An 18,133-nucleotide genomic window follows, 5' to 3' on the forward strand; every position below is an offset into this window, starting at 1 on the left:
TACAATGCTATATTTTATACCTATTACACTTTATTTTATATATTCAATAATGCTAATACTAATATAATGTTGTTATAATATAATAATAACAGTGTTATTATATAATAATGTTATTATAACAATGTGAAAATGTGCATTTACTAACAATTTCATTTTCATTTAATTTTTGTATAATATTTTTTTTAAAAATCCTTTTTGTAGATTAAATCTCCCTCGTTTCAAATAAAAATAATGAATAAATAAACCCATGAGAAAGCACAGCACATCATAAACACAAGCTGTCATCTGGAATTATGAGCACGACGTTCCAGCAAATGTAGAATTCGCAGCTACACGTCATTGGCATATAAAATATAACATAAAGCCAGGCATTATGTTCTAACAATTAACAGTACTGTCCACATAAGGGGCAGCAGAACCCATGTTTGTACTTCCATAATAAAAAGTTAACATCATAGTTATATACTATTAATATAAATATTATATCCAAACATGTCCTGGTTGGGTTTGGATAAGAAACAAAGAAATATAAACTCACTGAAAGTTGTCCAGACAGATACTGAGGAGCATCACGAAGGACGCCGGGACTCATGGGAGATGTGACGGAAATGGATGGACCCATCTTCTGCGATTCAAATGAACTCGAACCTGAGGGGGGGTAAAAAATCGGGTGACGTTTACACTTTACACTTAGTGTTGTATTAATACAGGACTCCAGGATTGCAGCACTCACTGGATTCCAGCTGTCCATGCGTACTCTCTGATATTCTGGGTACGTCACTGCAAAAGGAAATAATAGAAGAGTCAAATATTACACGATTTATCATTACATAAGCATTATTATTGTAATACTACTGTAATAATAGAACATTGTAATAATACAAGAGTATATATTTATAGAACAGAAATATATATTGAGATGGTATGGCAATGTCATTATTATACAAGAGTATATATTATATATTATATAACAGAGAAGTACATGAATATAATTCAGGAGTATATTATAACAGTCATAGACTGTAAGTGTACATCAATAATACATGACTCACCCGATGGGCCGTGAGACCAGAAGCTCAACTTGCGGCTCAGGTTTGGACTCTAGAATAATATTATAAACTTCCTTAAATGTGGCTCCCTGAAGAACCCTGCCGTTCCACTCGAGAACCTGATCGCCTGCAGACAGAAGCAGAGAAACTGCTGGTTCAAGGCATAATGTCCATTTGTGAAGTCCTCTTTCTTAAAAGTTACTGTGTGTGTGTGTGTGTGTGTGTGTGTGTGTGTGTGTGTGTGTGTGTGTGTGTGTGTGTGTGTGTGTGTGTACCAGGTCGGAGATGGCCAACTGTATCTGCTAAGCTTCCTCTTTTTACTTTGGTAATAAAAGCACAAAGCTGACCAGATTCAGTCATTTTACCTCCAACCACCTGTGGAAGAAAATCATGTTATATTTTTGAAAAGAGATGCAATCACTGATACACACATCTACTACAGGGGTGTAAAATACTAATCACTGATACACACATCTACTACAGGGGTGTAAAATACTAATCACTGATACACACATCTACTACAGGGGTGTAAATTACTAATCACTGATACACACATCTACTACAGGGGTGTAAAATACTAATCACTGATACACACATCTGCTACAGGGGTGTAAAATACTAATCACTGATACACACATCTACTACAAGGGTGTAAAATACTAATCACTGATACACACATCTACTACAGGGGTGTAAAATACTAATCACTGATACACACATCTACTACAGGGGTGTAAAATACTAATCACTGATACACACATCTACTGCAGGGGTGTAAAATACTAATCACTGATACACACATCTACTACAGGGGTGTAAAATACTAATCACTGATACACACATCTACTACAGGGGTGTAAAATACTAATCACTGATACACACATCTACTACAGGGGTGTAAAATACTAATCACTGATACACACATCTACTGCAGGGGTGTAAAATACTAATCACTGATACACACATCTACTACAGGGGTGTAAAATACTAATCACTGATACACACATCTACTACAGGGGTGTAAAATACTAATCACTGTTACACACATCTACTGCAGGGGTGTAAAATACTAATCACTGATACACACATCTACTACAGGGGTGTAAAATACTAATCACTGATACACACATCTACTGCAGGGGTGTAAAATACTAATCACTGATACACACATCTACTGCAGGGGTGTAAAATACAAATTACTGATAAACACGCCCACTATAGGAGTGTTAAATACTAATCACTGATAAAGACGTCTATCAGAGTGGTGTTAAATACTAATCACTGATAAAGACGTCTATCAGAGTGGTGTTAAATACTAATCACTGATAAACATGTGCATCACAGGCGTAAATCATGACACACCCCATAATAATTCACCCTGCACCCTACAATAACAGGTTCTAAAACAAGCGTGAATGATAAGTGTTGAATGTTACCTTGAGGCCCAGCATAGCGCCCGTGTCTCGGGGCACCGTGCCATCCTTCAATCGCTTGTTCAGTAAAATCCGCCCAATTAACCGATCTCCATCTTTGGATGGCTGCCACGTCACCGGGTGCTGCAGAGTTAAAGGCAAAACACAACTTGTTTTCTACACGTTTTACACATCACGCTTTATTTTTTAAAAACTTTTTAAACAAAATTATTCAAATTCATAATTTAAAAAATAATAATGTTTATTAAAATAGATATTAATGTATAATAAACTTCGGTAAAGTATATAATATATATAAGATGTGCATGTAGTGTATTGAAAAACAGCTGATACAAAATACAGTAGAAAGTGTAAAAGACAGAGAGAAATAAGGTGAGAGAGAGAGAGAGAGAGAGGGAGAGAGAGAGAGAGAGAGAGAGAGAGGGGAAGCTTAACATGAGGCAGATTTTTCTTTTCATATAAACAATATAAAATGTGCAGCGTGGTGAATAAGACTGATGAGAGGACATGAGCACACAGATGATTGTACGCCTCACCATAGACATTGGCGAGGACTCGTTATGCCAAGACGCGTAATCCCACCAGTGGCCATCCATATCTCCTGCAAATAAAACACACACACACACACACACACACACACACACACACACAATCAGACAATCTAGACATTCCAATCAGCCTACAAACACATCCTTGGCCTTTGGGGTGGATACAGGGGGCGTAACCTAAAGTTTGAAGGTGGAGTTTGAACCTTTGATGGTATTCAGATATTTTGTACATTTCATTAACAGATGCTGTGTTTTAATGAAGGTTAAATTCTTTCTATACTTTTTAAACTCTTCAGCACGGTGTCTCATAATCGCGATACGAAGAAAAAAAGCCAAAACTTTACACAAAGATGTGCTTTCATATTCGTCTTTTTTTAGAGTGCAGATTTTAAAATACAGCCTGAGATTTTTGGAGTAAACAGAAGGACAGATTAGAATTGATGTTGTTTCACATTCGCTGGTGTTAGGTGTTAATCTAAAGCCATGGAGCCTGTGACCTTTGACACACATCTCAGATTTCATCCACTGTTCAGGCTGCTTGACTTTATTTCTCTTGATTTTTACACTTTCCGGCTGCTGCTGAGCGGCTGGTGCCGAGCTGTCTGTACATTGTGAGCATCTTCTCTATCGGGTGAAGCTCAGGTGCTAATAAACACATGATCCGGCTACACATTTAAACCAATCGGTAACCATAAAAACAGGAAATGTGGCCTTACGTTTTCCTCTCATCACTCAGATACGAGGCAGCTCGATTCCTCAAGTGTGCATTTTAACGCTTTTTTTTCAGGACCTTCTGATCCGGAGAGATGGTCAGTAATCCGTCTCTGCCTCTGTGGCCTCGTCTCCTTCAGACCTCGGAGGAATTTCGGTAAAGTCGATACGCTTTGGTGTGAAGATCCTGATACATGTCACAGACACATATTTGTTCCCATGCTGGTGATTACAAGTCCAGTGTGACCCCTAACCTGATGAAAAACAGGCCTGCTGTGGCTCTGACTTTCTCTCGCTTTCTCTGCAGCTCGGTTTGTCGCTCCTCCTCCTTCATGCATTAGAATAATGAGATTAGACTTTATTCTAGGACGCTCAAACACTCTGTCCTACATGATGCTCACGTCACAACCCAACACACACACACACACACACACACACCATTTCCATGCGGTTCAGGGTTTCTACCTTACACACACACACACACACACATGCACACACAGCATGTAGATGTTGAATGTGAATGTGAGTGAGTTCACAGAAAGGAGCTGCTGCATTTAGTACTTTAGGTTATTTGGAAGGTCATAAGTTCAAATCCTAAACATGATGAAACATTCAGTCGTTATCGTTACCCTTCATCTGAGTTGCCAGGTCAGTGTTATAACTCCCAGCCAGCAGAGATCCCTCATTTTTCATCAGCTAATTACAAACCATGTAAATCCGAGCCAATAACCAGCGAGCCTCTTAACATTCACACTGCGCCACGTCTGGGCTTCTTTACCACCGTGTGTGAACCGTGAATTTTTCAGATTTTTCAGTCTTCAGCACCAGGTTCCTCACACATCCTGTCTTCTAAAATTAAAATTACTTAATAATTAATTAGGATATTATTGCATTTATCTGGGATTTTTTCTGTTAAATGGGTGGTAAATCACGATTTCACTTTTCTAACTTTAGCTAGTGTGTAATGTTCCTGTTTGAGCATAAACAACATCTGCAAAGTTATAACGTTCAAAGTTTTAAGCAAAGGGAGATATTTGCTTTTAAAGAAATCCATTTCTAAGGACTACAGCAAACGGCCGGTAAGGACTACAGTGTGGTATAGTTAGTAGGCTGGAGTGTCGTTGCCGCGATGCCGACAAAACGCTGTTATTTTCATCCGGATTGCAGGTCCACTTTGTTCAGCCTTCCTAGGGACGGGAAGTTAGGGATCAATGGTTAAAATTTATTTATAACTCGGTCCCTCTTAATTATTACCCAAATCTCGCTCTCTGTGCTGCACATTTTACGTAGGAAAGATTCCGCAATCTTCGCGAGTTCAATGCAGGATTCGCCCAACGGCTTGTCCTGAAAGATGGAGCAGTTCCAACTTTAAAAACAGAAGCTGTTTACGGGCCACAACCTGTAAGTATGATTTATTATATTCATTGTTTATAATACCACCAAAGCACAGACTACCGGTAAAGGTAAGGGGCGTGACGTTTCCGAAAAACGTGCACTAGGCGGTTAGCGAATCACAACACACTGGGCCACAGCTAACCAATCAAAGCCCATTGCTATTTTTGAGGGACTGGCTTCATAGAACCCGGAAGCCATCAGACTATTTTACAAGGAGGGACAGAGCAGTGTAGAATAAAGGTAAAATATATGAAAAATAATGCATTTTTAAAAAAAACGAAGCATGAACACACGTTACAGTGCACCCACAAACACAATCAAGCCTTCGAAAAAATGTGTTTTACCACCCCTTTAAAGGTATTATTATTATTATTATTATTATTATTATTATTATTATTATTATTATTATTATTATTATTATTATCGGTCATATTCTATAAAAATATTTTACCTTAGGGGTTTTACTTTAAACTTTTGTCCTTTTATTTGGTGTATAATATTAAATATAGTACAATTTTATATTAAATACATACACAGTACTATAGCAGACATTTATGCTAACAGAAAAAATACATTTATATTCTCATGAGTCCAATCTTGTGTCCTGAAACTGTGAAATCGCAGCACTGAAGGTGTACACGAGCACAGCGCTCGACCCAGCTTCAAGCTCGTGACGTCTGGCTTTACAGAACAGATTCCGGGTTACTGTCAGGATGTCGGGATGGAATCAGCCATCATTTGGAGCAGAGCTAGGGAAGATGATGGCATGCTGTAATTATCTGTACAGCTTTTAGAGTCTTCTCTGCGGCACTGGGTTTTAATTACAGAGCATGAAATATTCAGCAGTGATGTCATAACTACACCGTATTCTTCTACACCATGTACTGTACACCCGCAGAGAGCGCTGCTGAGCTCCGGGTCCTGATTGGTCAAAAGATGTTCATTAGTTTCCTGTAACAGCAGCTCAGACACATTTATAGGTTTGTTTTAATGCTTTATCATTTCAATAGCAACAGCCGATTCAGCGGGTCGTGTTCAGGGATATTTACTCAACATTACTTAGTGTAAGGAGAGGTTTATTTAATATTTATGAAAGGAGTCTCCAGTGTCAGTGCTGTGTAACTGCCCTAACATATCTGACCATTCTGTTCACTAAACTAGAGCTTCATTAAAGCTTCATGAAAGTATAATCACAAGCCTACAACCAATCTGTAAAATAAGAAGCAGTTCTGCACGTGGCAGACTCGCATCGCTTGAGACGTTCAGAAGTGAGATGTGTCCAAATAAATTAAAAAACCAATAGATTCAACCTCACAGCTACTTCTGTCATAAACACCATCACCAAGAATCTGTTTAAAAAGAAATCTGAATGTAGCACGATTCTAAACCAAACAAAAACAAGCAAAGATTTGTGGAGGTTTGTAATGGCACATCCTCACCTTTTTCTCCAAAGGATTCACACTCGAGCTCCACGTCCTCACAGCTGGTGTATTCTGGCGTGGTGTTGATCTCTTCCTCCGAGCTGCTGAAGCTCCCTGCCGCTCTGAACCTCCCCGTTCTCCGGCTCCTCGCAGGCCTCATTGACTCGGACTGATCCGAACTGAGCGAGTCAGTCCTCATCACACCATCCATCATGCCCGGGTCCAGATGGTGCATTTTACTGAATGTCCTGAGAGCCGGTGAGCTTCTGTCCATGGAATATGAGCGCTTTGATGCGGGCCGGTGGCTGTCGAAACCGTTGTGAGCGTCGTCAAGCTCGGTGAAAGCCAAGGAAACGTCACTGTGGCGCCGCTCGTGCCGTGCTCTGGAGACCTGAGCATGGATTCGCATCTGCTCCTCATAGGGCTGTGGTTTCACGGGGTACCGTGCAAGGTTGGGGTCGCTGCGGTAACGAGAGCGATACTCCTCCTCCAGCTGCCGCTGGAGCTCGCGATCGTCTATCTGACCGTCCAGGTGGCGCTCCTGGTAACGCCAGCGGTTCGAGTCGGACGGAGAGCGAGGCATGAAGCCGTCTCCATGCTGACGTCCTGCGAAGTCCCCTTTATATGTCCTGGATGCCGATGGGCTTCTTCTCCTGTAGATTAAAAAAAATCCAATGTTAGTCAAAATAAATATCCAGAAGCTAAAATATTTTTAATAATACAAGTCTGATAAGTGATTGTCCATCATGACGACACACTGGAGCCACATTCAGGGTGTTATAGTGTGTGTCTCACCCAGGGATCCTAGGATAGACTCCAGGACACAGTTTTCAATAAATCATGCAATAATTAGCAAGAAAAGTACAAAAGAGCTACTGCAAAGTCACGATAAATAACAATAAACAACAGATTAATTAGCTAGTTTGAGGTAAATTAATAAAATAATAATATTGTGCTTTTGATTTAAAAAGATTCTGACAGTTTGAAGTATAAGACGGCAAAACATTTTTATTAATAAGCCTTGTCATTCCTCTCTGGGTAGCGCATGATAGCCTTAAAAGTTTAAAGATGATAATTATTCATTATTCAACTTCAAAATGATTTTTAAATAATGACTGAACATCCTGTCAGAAATGTCAGGAGAGCTCACATTAGCCAGATAGCTATTGAGGATTATGAATGTTTATAAATATAGATTAACAATCATGTCTAAAATAATATGTTAAAATATTATTATAATAATATCATTTAAAAATCCTTTCAGAATTTCTATCTGGTTAGCTGCTAATTAGTAAACAATGATATTTGGGAATGTTTAAAATCATAGACAGAAAATCCTTTAAGAAATCCAGCCAGGCTAGCCTGAGTTAGCCAGTTAGCCAGTGTTGGTAATGAAAATTTATGAATATTTAAATATCCTTTCAAGTTTGCTTATGTTAGCTAATTAAAATTAGCATTGTTAATGCATGTTTTAAAATACGCAAAACAAATTCTGTCAGACATTGTGCCCAATTAGCTGTGTTAGCTTAATAATTGATTGTTATGTTATATATATCCTGTCAGATTAGCTTACGATCATTAGCCAGCTAGCATTAGCATTTAAGATTATACATTGTTTTTCTAGATCTTTGAAATAAAAAGCTGTCAAAAATAGTATTTTATATGGGTATCATTAGCAACTTTCCTCTCAGAAATCATGACAGATCATTCAGGTAATGTCCTTATGCACACACACACACACACACACACACACACACACATGTGTACATGAACACACATCCTGAAAGTTGACCGCTGGTTTTAGATGCCGAGGACAGCCGGGAAGCTCCGAGTGAAGCAGCCGCACAGCATTGTGGGAATTCAGCTAATGCCGTTAGCGAGAGCTGTATTTAGCTGTAGGTCAAATAAGACTTGCTAAGGAGGATTAAAGTTACTTAGCTGATTATGGGCCAAACGTAGGTCCTGTCAGACGTTTATTATCTCAACTAACTCAGCATATTTCAGAGAAAGAGAGAGAGAGTGTGTGTGTGTGTGTGTGTGTGTGTGTGTGTGTGTGTGTGTGTGTGTGTGTGTGTGTGTGTGTGAGAGAGAGCTCATATTTTGTGTAGGAGTGTGTATGATTCAGCATCGAGCTGTGAGGATAGAGGATGTCTAGCCAGGACAGATTTGCAGAGTGTGTGTGTGTGTGTGTGTGTGTGTGTGTTTAAAGACAGCACCACCAACAAAAAACACTTGGAGATATATTAATTTTATATTCTAATATATATTTAGATCATTTGGTTAATAGCAAATGTATTAACATTTTATGGTATAAATCATGTGATACCTGAATTAAATATTCCTTAAAACATCTGTATATGGGGGTGTGTCTTAGTAGCAACAGTAGCAACTCGCTTGGTGAAGAATAAACATTTATTAGTTAGAGGGATGCGAGTGGCATTTGATTAAGTGGCATTTGTGTGAGTGGCATTTGTGTGACTGGTGTTTGTTTGAGTGATGTTTGTGTAAGTCGTGTTTGTGTGTGTTTTTTTTTGTGTGTGGTGTTTTGTGAGTGGGGTTTGTGTGGTGTTTGTGCTAGTGTGAGTGGTGTTTGTTTGAGCTGTGTTTGTGTAAGGGGTGTTTGTGTGAGTGTGGGAGGTGTTTGTGTGAGTGGTGTTTGTATGAGTGTGAGTGGTGTTTGTATGAGTGTGAGTGGTGTTTGTATGAGTGTGAGTGGTGCTTGTGTGAGTGGTGTTTGTGTGAGTGGTGTTTGTGCTAGTGTGAGTGGTGTTTGTGTGAGTGGTGTTTGTATGAGTGTGCGTGGTGTTTGTGAGTGGTGTTTGTGTGAGTGGTGTTTGTATGAGTGGTGTTTGTATGAGTGTACGTGGTGTTTGTGAGTGGTGTTTGTGTGAGTGGTGTTTGTATGAGTGTGAGTGGTGTTTGTGAGTGGTGTTTGTGTGAGTGGTGTTTGTATGAGTGTGAGTGGTGTTTGTGTGAGTGGTGTTTGTGCTAGTGTGAGTGGTGTTTGTGTGAGTGGTGTTTGTATGAGTGTGAGTGGTGTTTGTGCTAGTGTGAGTGGTGTTTGTGTGAGTGGTGTTTGTGTGAGTGGTGTTTGTGTGAGTGTGAGTGGTGTTTGTGTGAGTGGTGTTTGTGCTAGTGTGAGTGGTGTTTGTGTGAGTGGTGTTTGTATGAGTGTGAGTGGTGTTTGTATAAGTGTGAGTGTTTTATGATTTTTCGGAGGAGTGTTTTACTTTACGACTTGCTGAAATGTTGTGAACTCAGGCTGATGGAGATGTTTATACACCGTCAAGGTTTTCACATCAGTAGTGACCCCCAGCGCTCCATCTCCATTCTATCGTCATGGTTACAGTCCTATTTAATATGTGAAATCCTCCACCGCTGACAATTAGGGAATAAAATCACTATCAAAAAACACACTTAAGTCACGTGTGTGAAATTGAAACCAGTCATAACAAACACAGGAAACGTGTTGTATCTGTATCTATGGAGGTCACAGGTTTTGGACTCGAACCCTAAGGACCACCCTCAGGAATTTACAGTTCATCTGATTTACATGTGTGTGTTTCTGTGACTGTCATTTTATTCCCTATGAACAGGATCTCAATCCACACATCATCACAAAATAGCTTCAAAACAAGAGGAAATTAATAAGTAATATCAAATATTTGAATGAAGTTTGCATACTAAAATCATCTTTCTGTGATTTCTACACAGGACACGTCCAGGGCAAGTCACGAAAAAGTGAAAAAGTGAGTCGTCTGGAGCCACGCCCACATCCTGTATATCAAAGTGAGTATGTTTTGAGTCATCGCTGCTGTAGAGAAGGAATAATCAGCTTTGGCACTGCAGCGTTGTTTCTGTGCCGTGTGTGTATCGATCCGTTTAGACTGGCATTAGAAGACACACACACACTCAAGTCCAGACAGATTTTAAGAATGGAAAGGAAACACAGCAGAAACACAAGCAGCTCAGAGATCAGTGCTAGAGGAGGAAGGAGAGGGAAATGTTGAGGTTAACACACACACACACACACACACACACACACACACATTTGCACACACACACACACACACACACACACACACAAAGGCAGCAGGACTGGACCAATCAGTGAAATGTATGTGGGCTTTTTAGATAATAAATGCAGGCTAGGAAGAAAATGCAATGCTACAGTATGACTCAATTATTACACAGTATCATAATTTCTCTTTAGCTCAAATTCAGTTTTACAGTCACACACACACACACACACACACACACACACAGTAGCAGACTTCGAGTTTTACTAAAGAGGAGGAAAATTGCTGGGAATAAATGATCTAATGTCAATGAATTATTCACATCTAACACTTATTTTGCATGATTATTAAACAAACCATCAGACAAACAGAGTAGAATATTTGAATATTTTGCATAATGTTTGTGTGCAGTGTAAAACACTATAATATATAAAACTTGATTTTCTATTGATCACAGCTATAAACCAACAGTTTCACTGGATATGATTTCAAATCGTTAAGAATTCTGATTTAGCACAACAGCAAAATGAAATGTACACATACACACACACACACAGAGAGAGAGAGAGAGAGAGAGAGAGAGAGAGAGAGAGAGAGAGAGAGAGAGAGAGAGAGAGAGAAAGAGAGAGAGAGAGAGAGAGAGAGAGAGAAAGAGAGAGAGAGAGAAAGAGAGAGAGAGAGAGAGAGAGAGAGAGAGAGAGAGAGAGAGAGAGAGAGAGAGAGAGAGAGAGAGAGAGAGAGAGAGAGAGAGAGACAGAGAGAGAGAAAGGACAATCCCAAGAATCCATTTGTCACTGGATATCATGTGGCCAGAAACAGCTGTTTGTTGTGATATAAAGGTATTGACTTGTGGTCAGAGTCTCAACCCAAACAAAAAAAAACACACAGGAAACTGATGCAGCTGCCTAGCAACGCTCCATCCCTCTACCAATAACGCTCCATCCCTCTACCAACAACGCTCCATCCCTCTACCAACAACGCTCCATTCCTCCACCAATAACGCTCCATCCCTCTACCAACTACGCTACGTTCCTCTACCAATAACACTCCATTCCTCTACCAACAACTCTCCATTCCTCCACCAATAACGCTCCATTCCTCCACCAACAACGGTCCATTCCTCCACCAATAACGCTCCATCCCTCTACCAACAACGCTCCGTTCCTCTACCAACAACGCTCCATCCCTCTACCAACAACTCTCCATTCCTCCACCAATAACGCTCCATTCCTCCACAAACAACACTCCATTCCTCCACCAACAACGCTCCATCCCTCTACCAACAACTCTCCATCCCTCTACCAACAACGCTCCATTCCTCCACCAATAACGCTCCATCCCTCTACCAACAACGCTCCATTCCTCTAACAATAACGCTCCATTCCTCTACCAACAACTCTCCATCCCTCTACCAACAACTCTCCATCCCTCTACCAACAACACTCTATTCCTCCACCAACAATGCTCCATCCCTCTACCAACAACGCTCCATCCCTCCACCAACAACGCTCCATTCCTCCACCAATAACGCTCCATTCCTCCACCAACAACGCTAGGTTCCTCTACCAACAACGCTCAACTCCTCTAACAATAACGCTCCATTCCTCTACCAACAACTCTCCATCCCTCTACCAACAACTCTCCATTCCTCCACCAATAACGCTCCATCCCTCTACCAACAACTCTCCATTCCTCCACCAATAACGCTCCATTCCTCCACCAACAACGCTCCATTCCTCCACCAATAACGCTCCATTCCTCCACCAATAACGCTCCATTCCTCCACCAACAACGCTCCATCCCACTACCAACAACACTCCCTCTGATGTGTGTAATTTTATTTGTGCTATGGTTAGTAGTAGTTTTAAGCATTTTTTCATCAAAATTCAAAGACAAACAAACAAACAAACAAACACTGGCCAGGCCACACCCACAAGAGACAAACTACAGCCAATGCATGTGAATTGTCACCTGCTACTGTGAATGAGAGGAAAAAAGAATAAAAACTTCAGTGCTAAAGTGTGAAATATAAGTAAAAATAATGAAATTCATGGCTTTGGATGACTGATCGTTGTTTGCTGTGGAGGTTGTTGGACTGCGTAGGCTAACAAGGCTAACAAAGTCTCATTATATGCTGCTTAGTGGACATAAAGTAAAGTAATCCTCGCTTTCAGTTTTGCTTTCGGAGGCAGATATCAGTATGTTACTCCGTATGAGCATGAGTCTGATACACAGTTGTGTACTAAATGTTAGCTGTAGTGAACAAAACATTTCAGAAATGACTGCTGAAGGTAAAAGTCGCATCTCTCACTAGTTGCCAATACAAGAGGTTATTTATGATACATTGCGCAAGTGTGACGTGTCGAAAATTTACTGGCCAAATCCCAGAAACGCAGCATAGAAGATGTAAAATAATGGTGAAGATCTCCTCATGTAGTGCACTAGAAACGTCCACTGCTGAGAGATTTGATATTCAACCTATTTTCAACCCATCTTTTAAAACATATAATATGAATCTGCAGCTTCTTCAGCGGATTAGTCACTGACCTGAACACCTATGATACCGAGTGCACATGTGTATGTGTGTACGAGTGTGGGTGTAGGTGTGTGTGTGTGTTCACATCACTCACCCGCTGTTCACTACGAGCTCTGTCTGCGAGACATTCCTAGGCGTGGACGCATTAAAACGGGACAAAACAGAGCTGCAAAAGTGTCGCAACGTCTCAAATTGCATTTTCATCTCATCATCTTCCTCCACTTCCTTCTTCTCCTCCTCCTCCTCCTGCTCCTGCTCTTACTCTTGCCTCTAATGTTCCGTTTTCTCAGGAGAAAGAAACCACCCACAACACGTCCATCACACTGCCTCCTCGCGCTGCATTTAAGCGCTGCTGCTGCTGAGTGTATCAGATGTATAGCCAAGAGCCCAAACACGCACTCTCTCTCTCTCTCTCTCTCTCTCTCTCTCTCTCTCTCTCTGATACACTCTGTACAGACCGTTTGTCACACTCAAACACACTCTGGCTGTGTTCCAGGGTGTACTTTTGTTCCATCTCCAGAGCTTCCGCTCAGGCAGAGGATCAGAAACAACGATCTAAACTGTATGTATTCTTCATCATCATCATCATCATCATCGCTATTACTGTTACCATCATGATAATATTTCATCATCATCATCATCATCTTTATCACAATCGTTCTTTTTTTATCTTTAACACAATCACCTCTCATCAACCAATCTTCATCATCAAAACCATCATCTACTTCTTCTTCAGTACTACCAACATCTTCATCATCGTTACAGTCACCACCACCTTCAGCTTCACCACTAAAATCTTCGATGTCATCATCATCATCATGACCACTGTCATTTCACATTTTCTCATGTCACATATACCACTGTAATCATCATCATCATCATCATCATCATCATCATCATTGTCGTCATCATCATCATCATCATCATCATCATCGTCGTCGTCATCATCATCGTCATCTCATTCCTACTGCTTTCATTTCTGAAGACCACGTTTGAATGATGATCTTCTGGAGAGAAAAGAGAAGCAGGTCTGCACTCACCTGTCCACTGGGACACTTTTCACAGCTAATCCAGACGAGTCTAGATGACCTTTGACCTCAGGTCCTAACTTTCGGACCTCAGCACCTCCATAGAACCAGGCGCCTGACTTGGTGAGGATTTCTTGTTGTTTTCGGCACAAGTTGCAAACCCACATTACCTGCAACAGAAAGGACAGGCGGTGTGTCACTGTCCTGGAGATGATGACATCTTTACAAGATTCTTCTAATGTCTTTCATTCTATTTTTATTGTTAGTTATTTTGGAACAATTCTTTACTCTGGTTGAGATTCATGCCTTTAGATTGCAGAAAGCAGGATTAGCTGAGACCAGTGAACATGGAAAGAAACCTATCAGTGCTACATTCAGCAGTAATCTGTAGCGGAGTTTCACCTGAAGTGGGCGTAGTCTGAGCTGGACTTCTTTCTGTCTGTCCTTCGATATGTCTCTCTATCCTTCTGTCTGTCTGTCTGTCTGTCTGTCTGTTTATACTTCTGTCTGTTTTTCTATTATTCTGTCTGCATGCCTGTCCTTCTGTCTGTCTGTCTTTCTGTCTGCCTGCTTTTTTTCTGTCTTTCTGTCTGTCTGTCTGTCTGTCTGTCTGTCTTTTTGTCTGCCTGCTTTTTTTCTGTCTTTCTGTCTGTCTTTCTGTCTGTCTGTCTGTCTTTTTGTCTGCCTGCTTTTTTCTGTTTGTCTGTCTGTCTGTCTGTCTGTCTGTCTTTCTGTTTGTACTTCTGTCTTTTTCTGTCTATTATTCTGTCTGCCTGCTTTTTTTTCTGTCTGTCTTTCTATCTGTCTGTCTGTCTGTCTGTCTGTCTTTCTGTTTGTACTTCTGTCTTTTTCTGTCTATTATTCTGTCTGCCTGCCTTTTTCTGTCTTTCTGTCTGTCTTTCTGTCTGTCTTTCTGTCTGTCTGTCTTTTTGTCTGCCTCTCTGTCTGTCTGTCTGTTTGTCTTTCTGTTTGTACTTCTGTCTGTTTTTCTGTCTGCATGCCTGTCCTTCTGTCTGTCTGACATTCTGTCGGCCTGCTTTCTGTCTCTCCCTCTGTCTGTCTGTCTGTCTGTCTGTCTGTCTCTCCCCTTGTCTGTCTCTCCCTTTGTTTGTGTGTCTGTCTGTCTGTCTGTCTGTCTGTCTGTCTGTCTCTCCCCTTGTCTGTCTGTCTGTCTGTCTCTCCCTTTGTTTGTGTGTCTGTCTGTCTGTCTGTCTGTCTGTCTGTCTCTCCCTTTGTCTGTCTCTCTGTCTCTCCCCTTGTCTGTCTGTCTGTCTGTCTCTCCCTTTGTCTGTCTGTCTTTCTACTTTACGACACTTGAGAATGGATTATTCTGACTAATGTATTATTTAGAACAAAAGTCTGATTCAAGCCTTTAAATTCTGGGTCTAAAATAACAGTTTTAAGGTTCAACTCCAGATAATTAACAATTTTAAGCTTTAAATCCGATTGAACTTTAGTTTATTAAACTGTTATTGTGCTGCTAGGATTTTTTTTTATTTAATTCTGAATTGTTAACAGATTTCAAGTCAATTCTGGATTTTTATTTCTTGACTAATGAGGATTTTATTGCAGGTTCTGGATTAATCAGAGTCTATATTCTGAATTAGACCAAAGTCTAGATTACTGAACAGTTCCATATCACGAGAAATAAAAAGCAGCAGTCTGAAGAGATCTGAAGTCCTTCTGTTAAACATGTAGCTAATAAATATGACCCCACGTTACTGCAGCTAGAGTTAAAACACACAGGTTTCCTACCCATGGTGTTGGTGCGACTCATCCTGCAGCTCACTGAAGGCTTCGTGCTCCTGATTAAAGAGTAAAGTCTGTTTTCAGAGCAGGATCCTCTGGTCAGGATGCTAAACGCTACGCTGTCAGTCTCTCTTAAATTCATGAAAACTGAGAGAAATCCAGGCATTTTCCAAATGAGGACGGAGCGTCTGGCACCAACGACCACAAATATGAAAACAAGGTCACGCTGACGTCCTTCTGCTCGATGTCACTTAAAGTGAAGTGTGCAGCGCTGAGCTACTTGTTATTCCTACATTATTCATCAAACTAGACGGTGTCAAGCAGCTAAAGTTTGACTCCAGCTCATCATCATGGCTCATAAAATACTGAACACAACTCAAGAAACATCTTTATAAGGTAAGAAAGGTTTTAATAGGTTTTGTAGCAGTTTAACATTTGAATTAAATGGAGAATTTTTGACAGAAATAGTGAAATAAAAAAGCACTTGGCTGAACATCAGTAGGAAAAAACACGGTTTGTTGATTAAGAGAATTTTGTGTCTGTTTGTCTTAGCTTCCAGAAAACATACAAATGTGTGTGTGTGTGTGTGTGTGTGTGTGTGTGTGTGTGTGTGAACCAGGCCATGGTATGAGCTACTTGACATCATCGAGTCTGGACTGTAAAAGAATCTGGTCACCCAGCACTTTACTGCAACCCGATCAGGTCCATCGCTTCAACACACAACATCCCGCTTTAGCCGAGGGCTGAAGATCTGTGATTTTAGATCAAACACGTAGGAGCATGTGTGTGTGTGTGTGTGTGTGTGTGTGTGTGTGTGTGTGTGTGTGTGTGTGTGTGTGTGAGAGTGAATCAAAGTGATTTGACTGGAGATCTTGAAATCTCTGAAGCCCTTCATCTGCCAACCAAATGATGGTAAAACTCACAGAAAGATCTATCATCAAACACACGTGAGTCGTCATGAACCTGGTGATTTTACACGTGAGATGTCATGAACCTGGTGATTTTACACGTGAGATGTCATGAACCTGGTGATTTTACACGTGAGATGTCATGAGCCTGGTGATTTTACACGTGTGATGTAATGAACCTCGTGATTTTACACGTGTGATGTCATGAGCCTGGTGATTTTACACGTGAGATGTAATGAACCTGGTGATTTTACACGTGTGATGTCATGAACCTGGTGATTTTACACGTGAGATGTCATGAACCTGGTGATTTTACACGTGTGATGTCATGAACCTGGTGATTTTACACGTGAGATGTCATGAGCCTGGTGATTTTACACGCGAGATGTCATGAACCTGGTGATTTTACACATGAGATGTCATGAACCTGGTGATTTTACACGTGTGATGTCATGAGCCTGGTGATTTTACACGTGAGATGTCATGAACCTGGTGATTTTACACGTGTGATGTCATGAGCCTGGTGATTTTACACGTGAGATGTAATGAACCTTGTGATTTTACACGTGTGATGTCATGAGCCTGGTGATTTTACATGTGTGATGTCATGAGCCTGGTGATTTTACACGTGTGATGTCATGAGCCTGGTGATTTTACACGTGAGATGTAATGAACCTGGTGATTTTACACGTGTGATGTCATGAGCCTGGTGATTTTACACGTGAGATGTCATGAACCTGGTGATTTTACACGTGTGATGTCATGAACCTGGTGATTTTACACGTGTGATGTCATGAACCTGGTGATTTTACACATGAGATGTCATGAGCCTGGTGATTTTACACATGAGATGTAATGAACCTGGTGATTTTACACGTGAGATGTCATGAACCTGGTGATTTTACACGTGAGATGTCATGAGCCTGGTGATTTTACATGTGTGATGTAATGAACCTGGTGATTTTACACGTGTGATGTCATGAGCCTGGTGATTTTACACGTGAGATGTCATGAGCCTGGTGATTTTACACGTGAGATGTCATGAACCTGGTGATTTTACACGTGTGATGTCATGAACCTGGTGATTTTACACGTGAGATGTCATGAGCCTTACACGTGTGATGTCATGAGCCTGGTGATTTTACACGTGAGATGTCATGAACCTGGTGATTTTACACGTGTGATGTCATGAACCTGGTGATTTTACACGTGAGATGTCATGAACCTGGTGATTTTACACGTGAGATGTCATGAACCTGGTGATTTTACATATGTGATGTAACGATCACTTAACTCTACCTCTCTACACTACTCCACTCCTACACTAACCAAACTC

At 40.7% G+C, this 18,133-nt stretch overlaps 1 protein-coding gene across 1 annotated transcript in view; it reads right to left on the bottom strand.

Annotated features, from left to right (window-relative positions):
* The window catches only part of rims2b (regulating synaptic membrane exocytosis 2b), a 68,678-nt gene that overhangs the window by 40,539 nt on the left and 10,006 nt on the right, over nucleotides 1-18,133 (bottom strand). Inside the window, exons 4-11 of the mRNA XM_060897201.1 lie at nucleotides 14,153-14,310; nucleotides 6,576-7,210; nucleotides 3,019-3,083; nucleotides 2,486-2,605; nucleotides 1,325-1,424; nucleotides 1,053-1,176; nucleotides 734-780; nucleotides 539-648 (exon numbers count right to left, since the gene is read on the bottom strand). Coding sequence (XP_060753184.1) covers nucleotides 539-648; nucleotides 734-780; nucleotides 1,053-1,176; nucleotides 1,325-1,424; nucleotides 2,486-2,605; nucleotides 3,019-3,083; nucleotides 6,576-7,210; nucleotides 14,153-14,310 — 1,359 coding nt within the window. The remainder of the gene's footprint in view (nucleotides 1-538; nucleotides 649-733; nucleotides 781-1,052; nucleotides 1,177-1,324; nucleotides 1,425-2,485; nucleotides 2,606-3,018; nucleotides 3,084-6,575; nucleotides 7,211-14,152; nucleotides 14,311-18,133) is intronic.

This window comes from Tachysurus vachellii, chromosome 21, assembly GCF_030014155.1.
Source record: "Tachysurus vachellii isolate PV-2020 chromosome 21, HZAU_Pvac_v1, whole genome shotgun sequence".
NCBI lineage: Eukaryota > Metazoa > Chordata > Actinopteri > Siluriformes > Bagridae > Tachysurus > Tachysurus vachellii.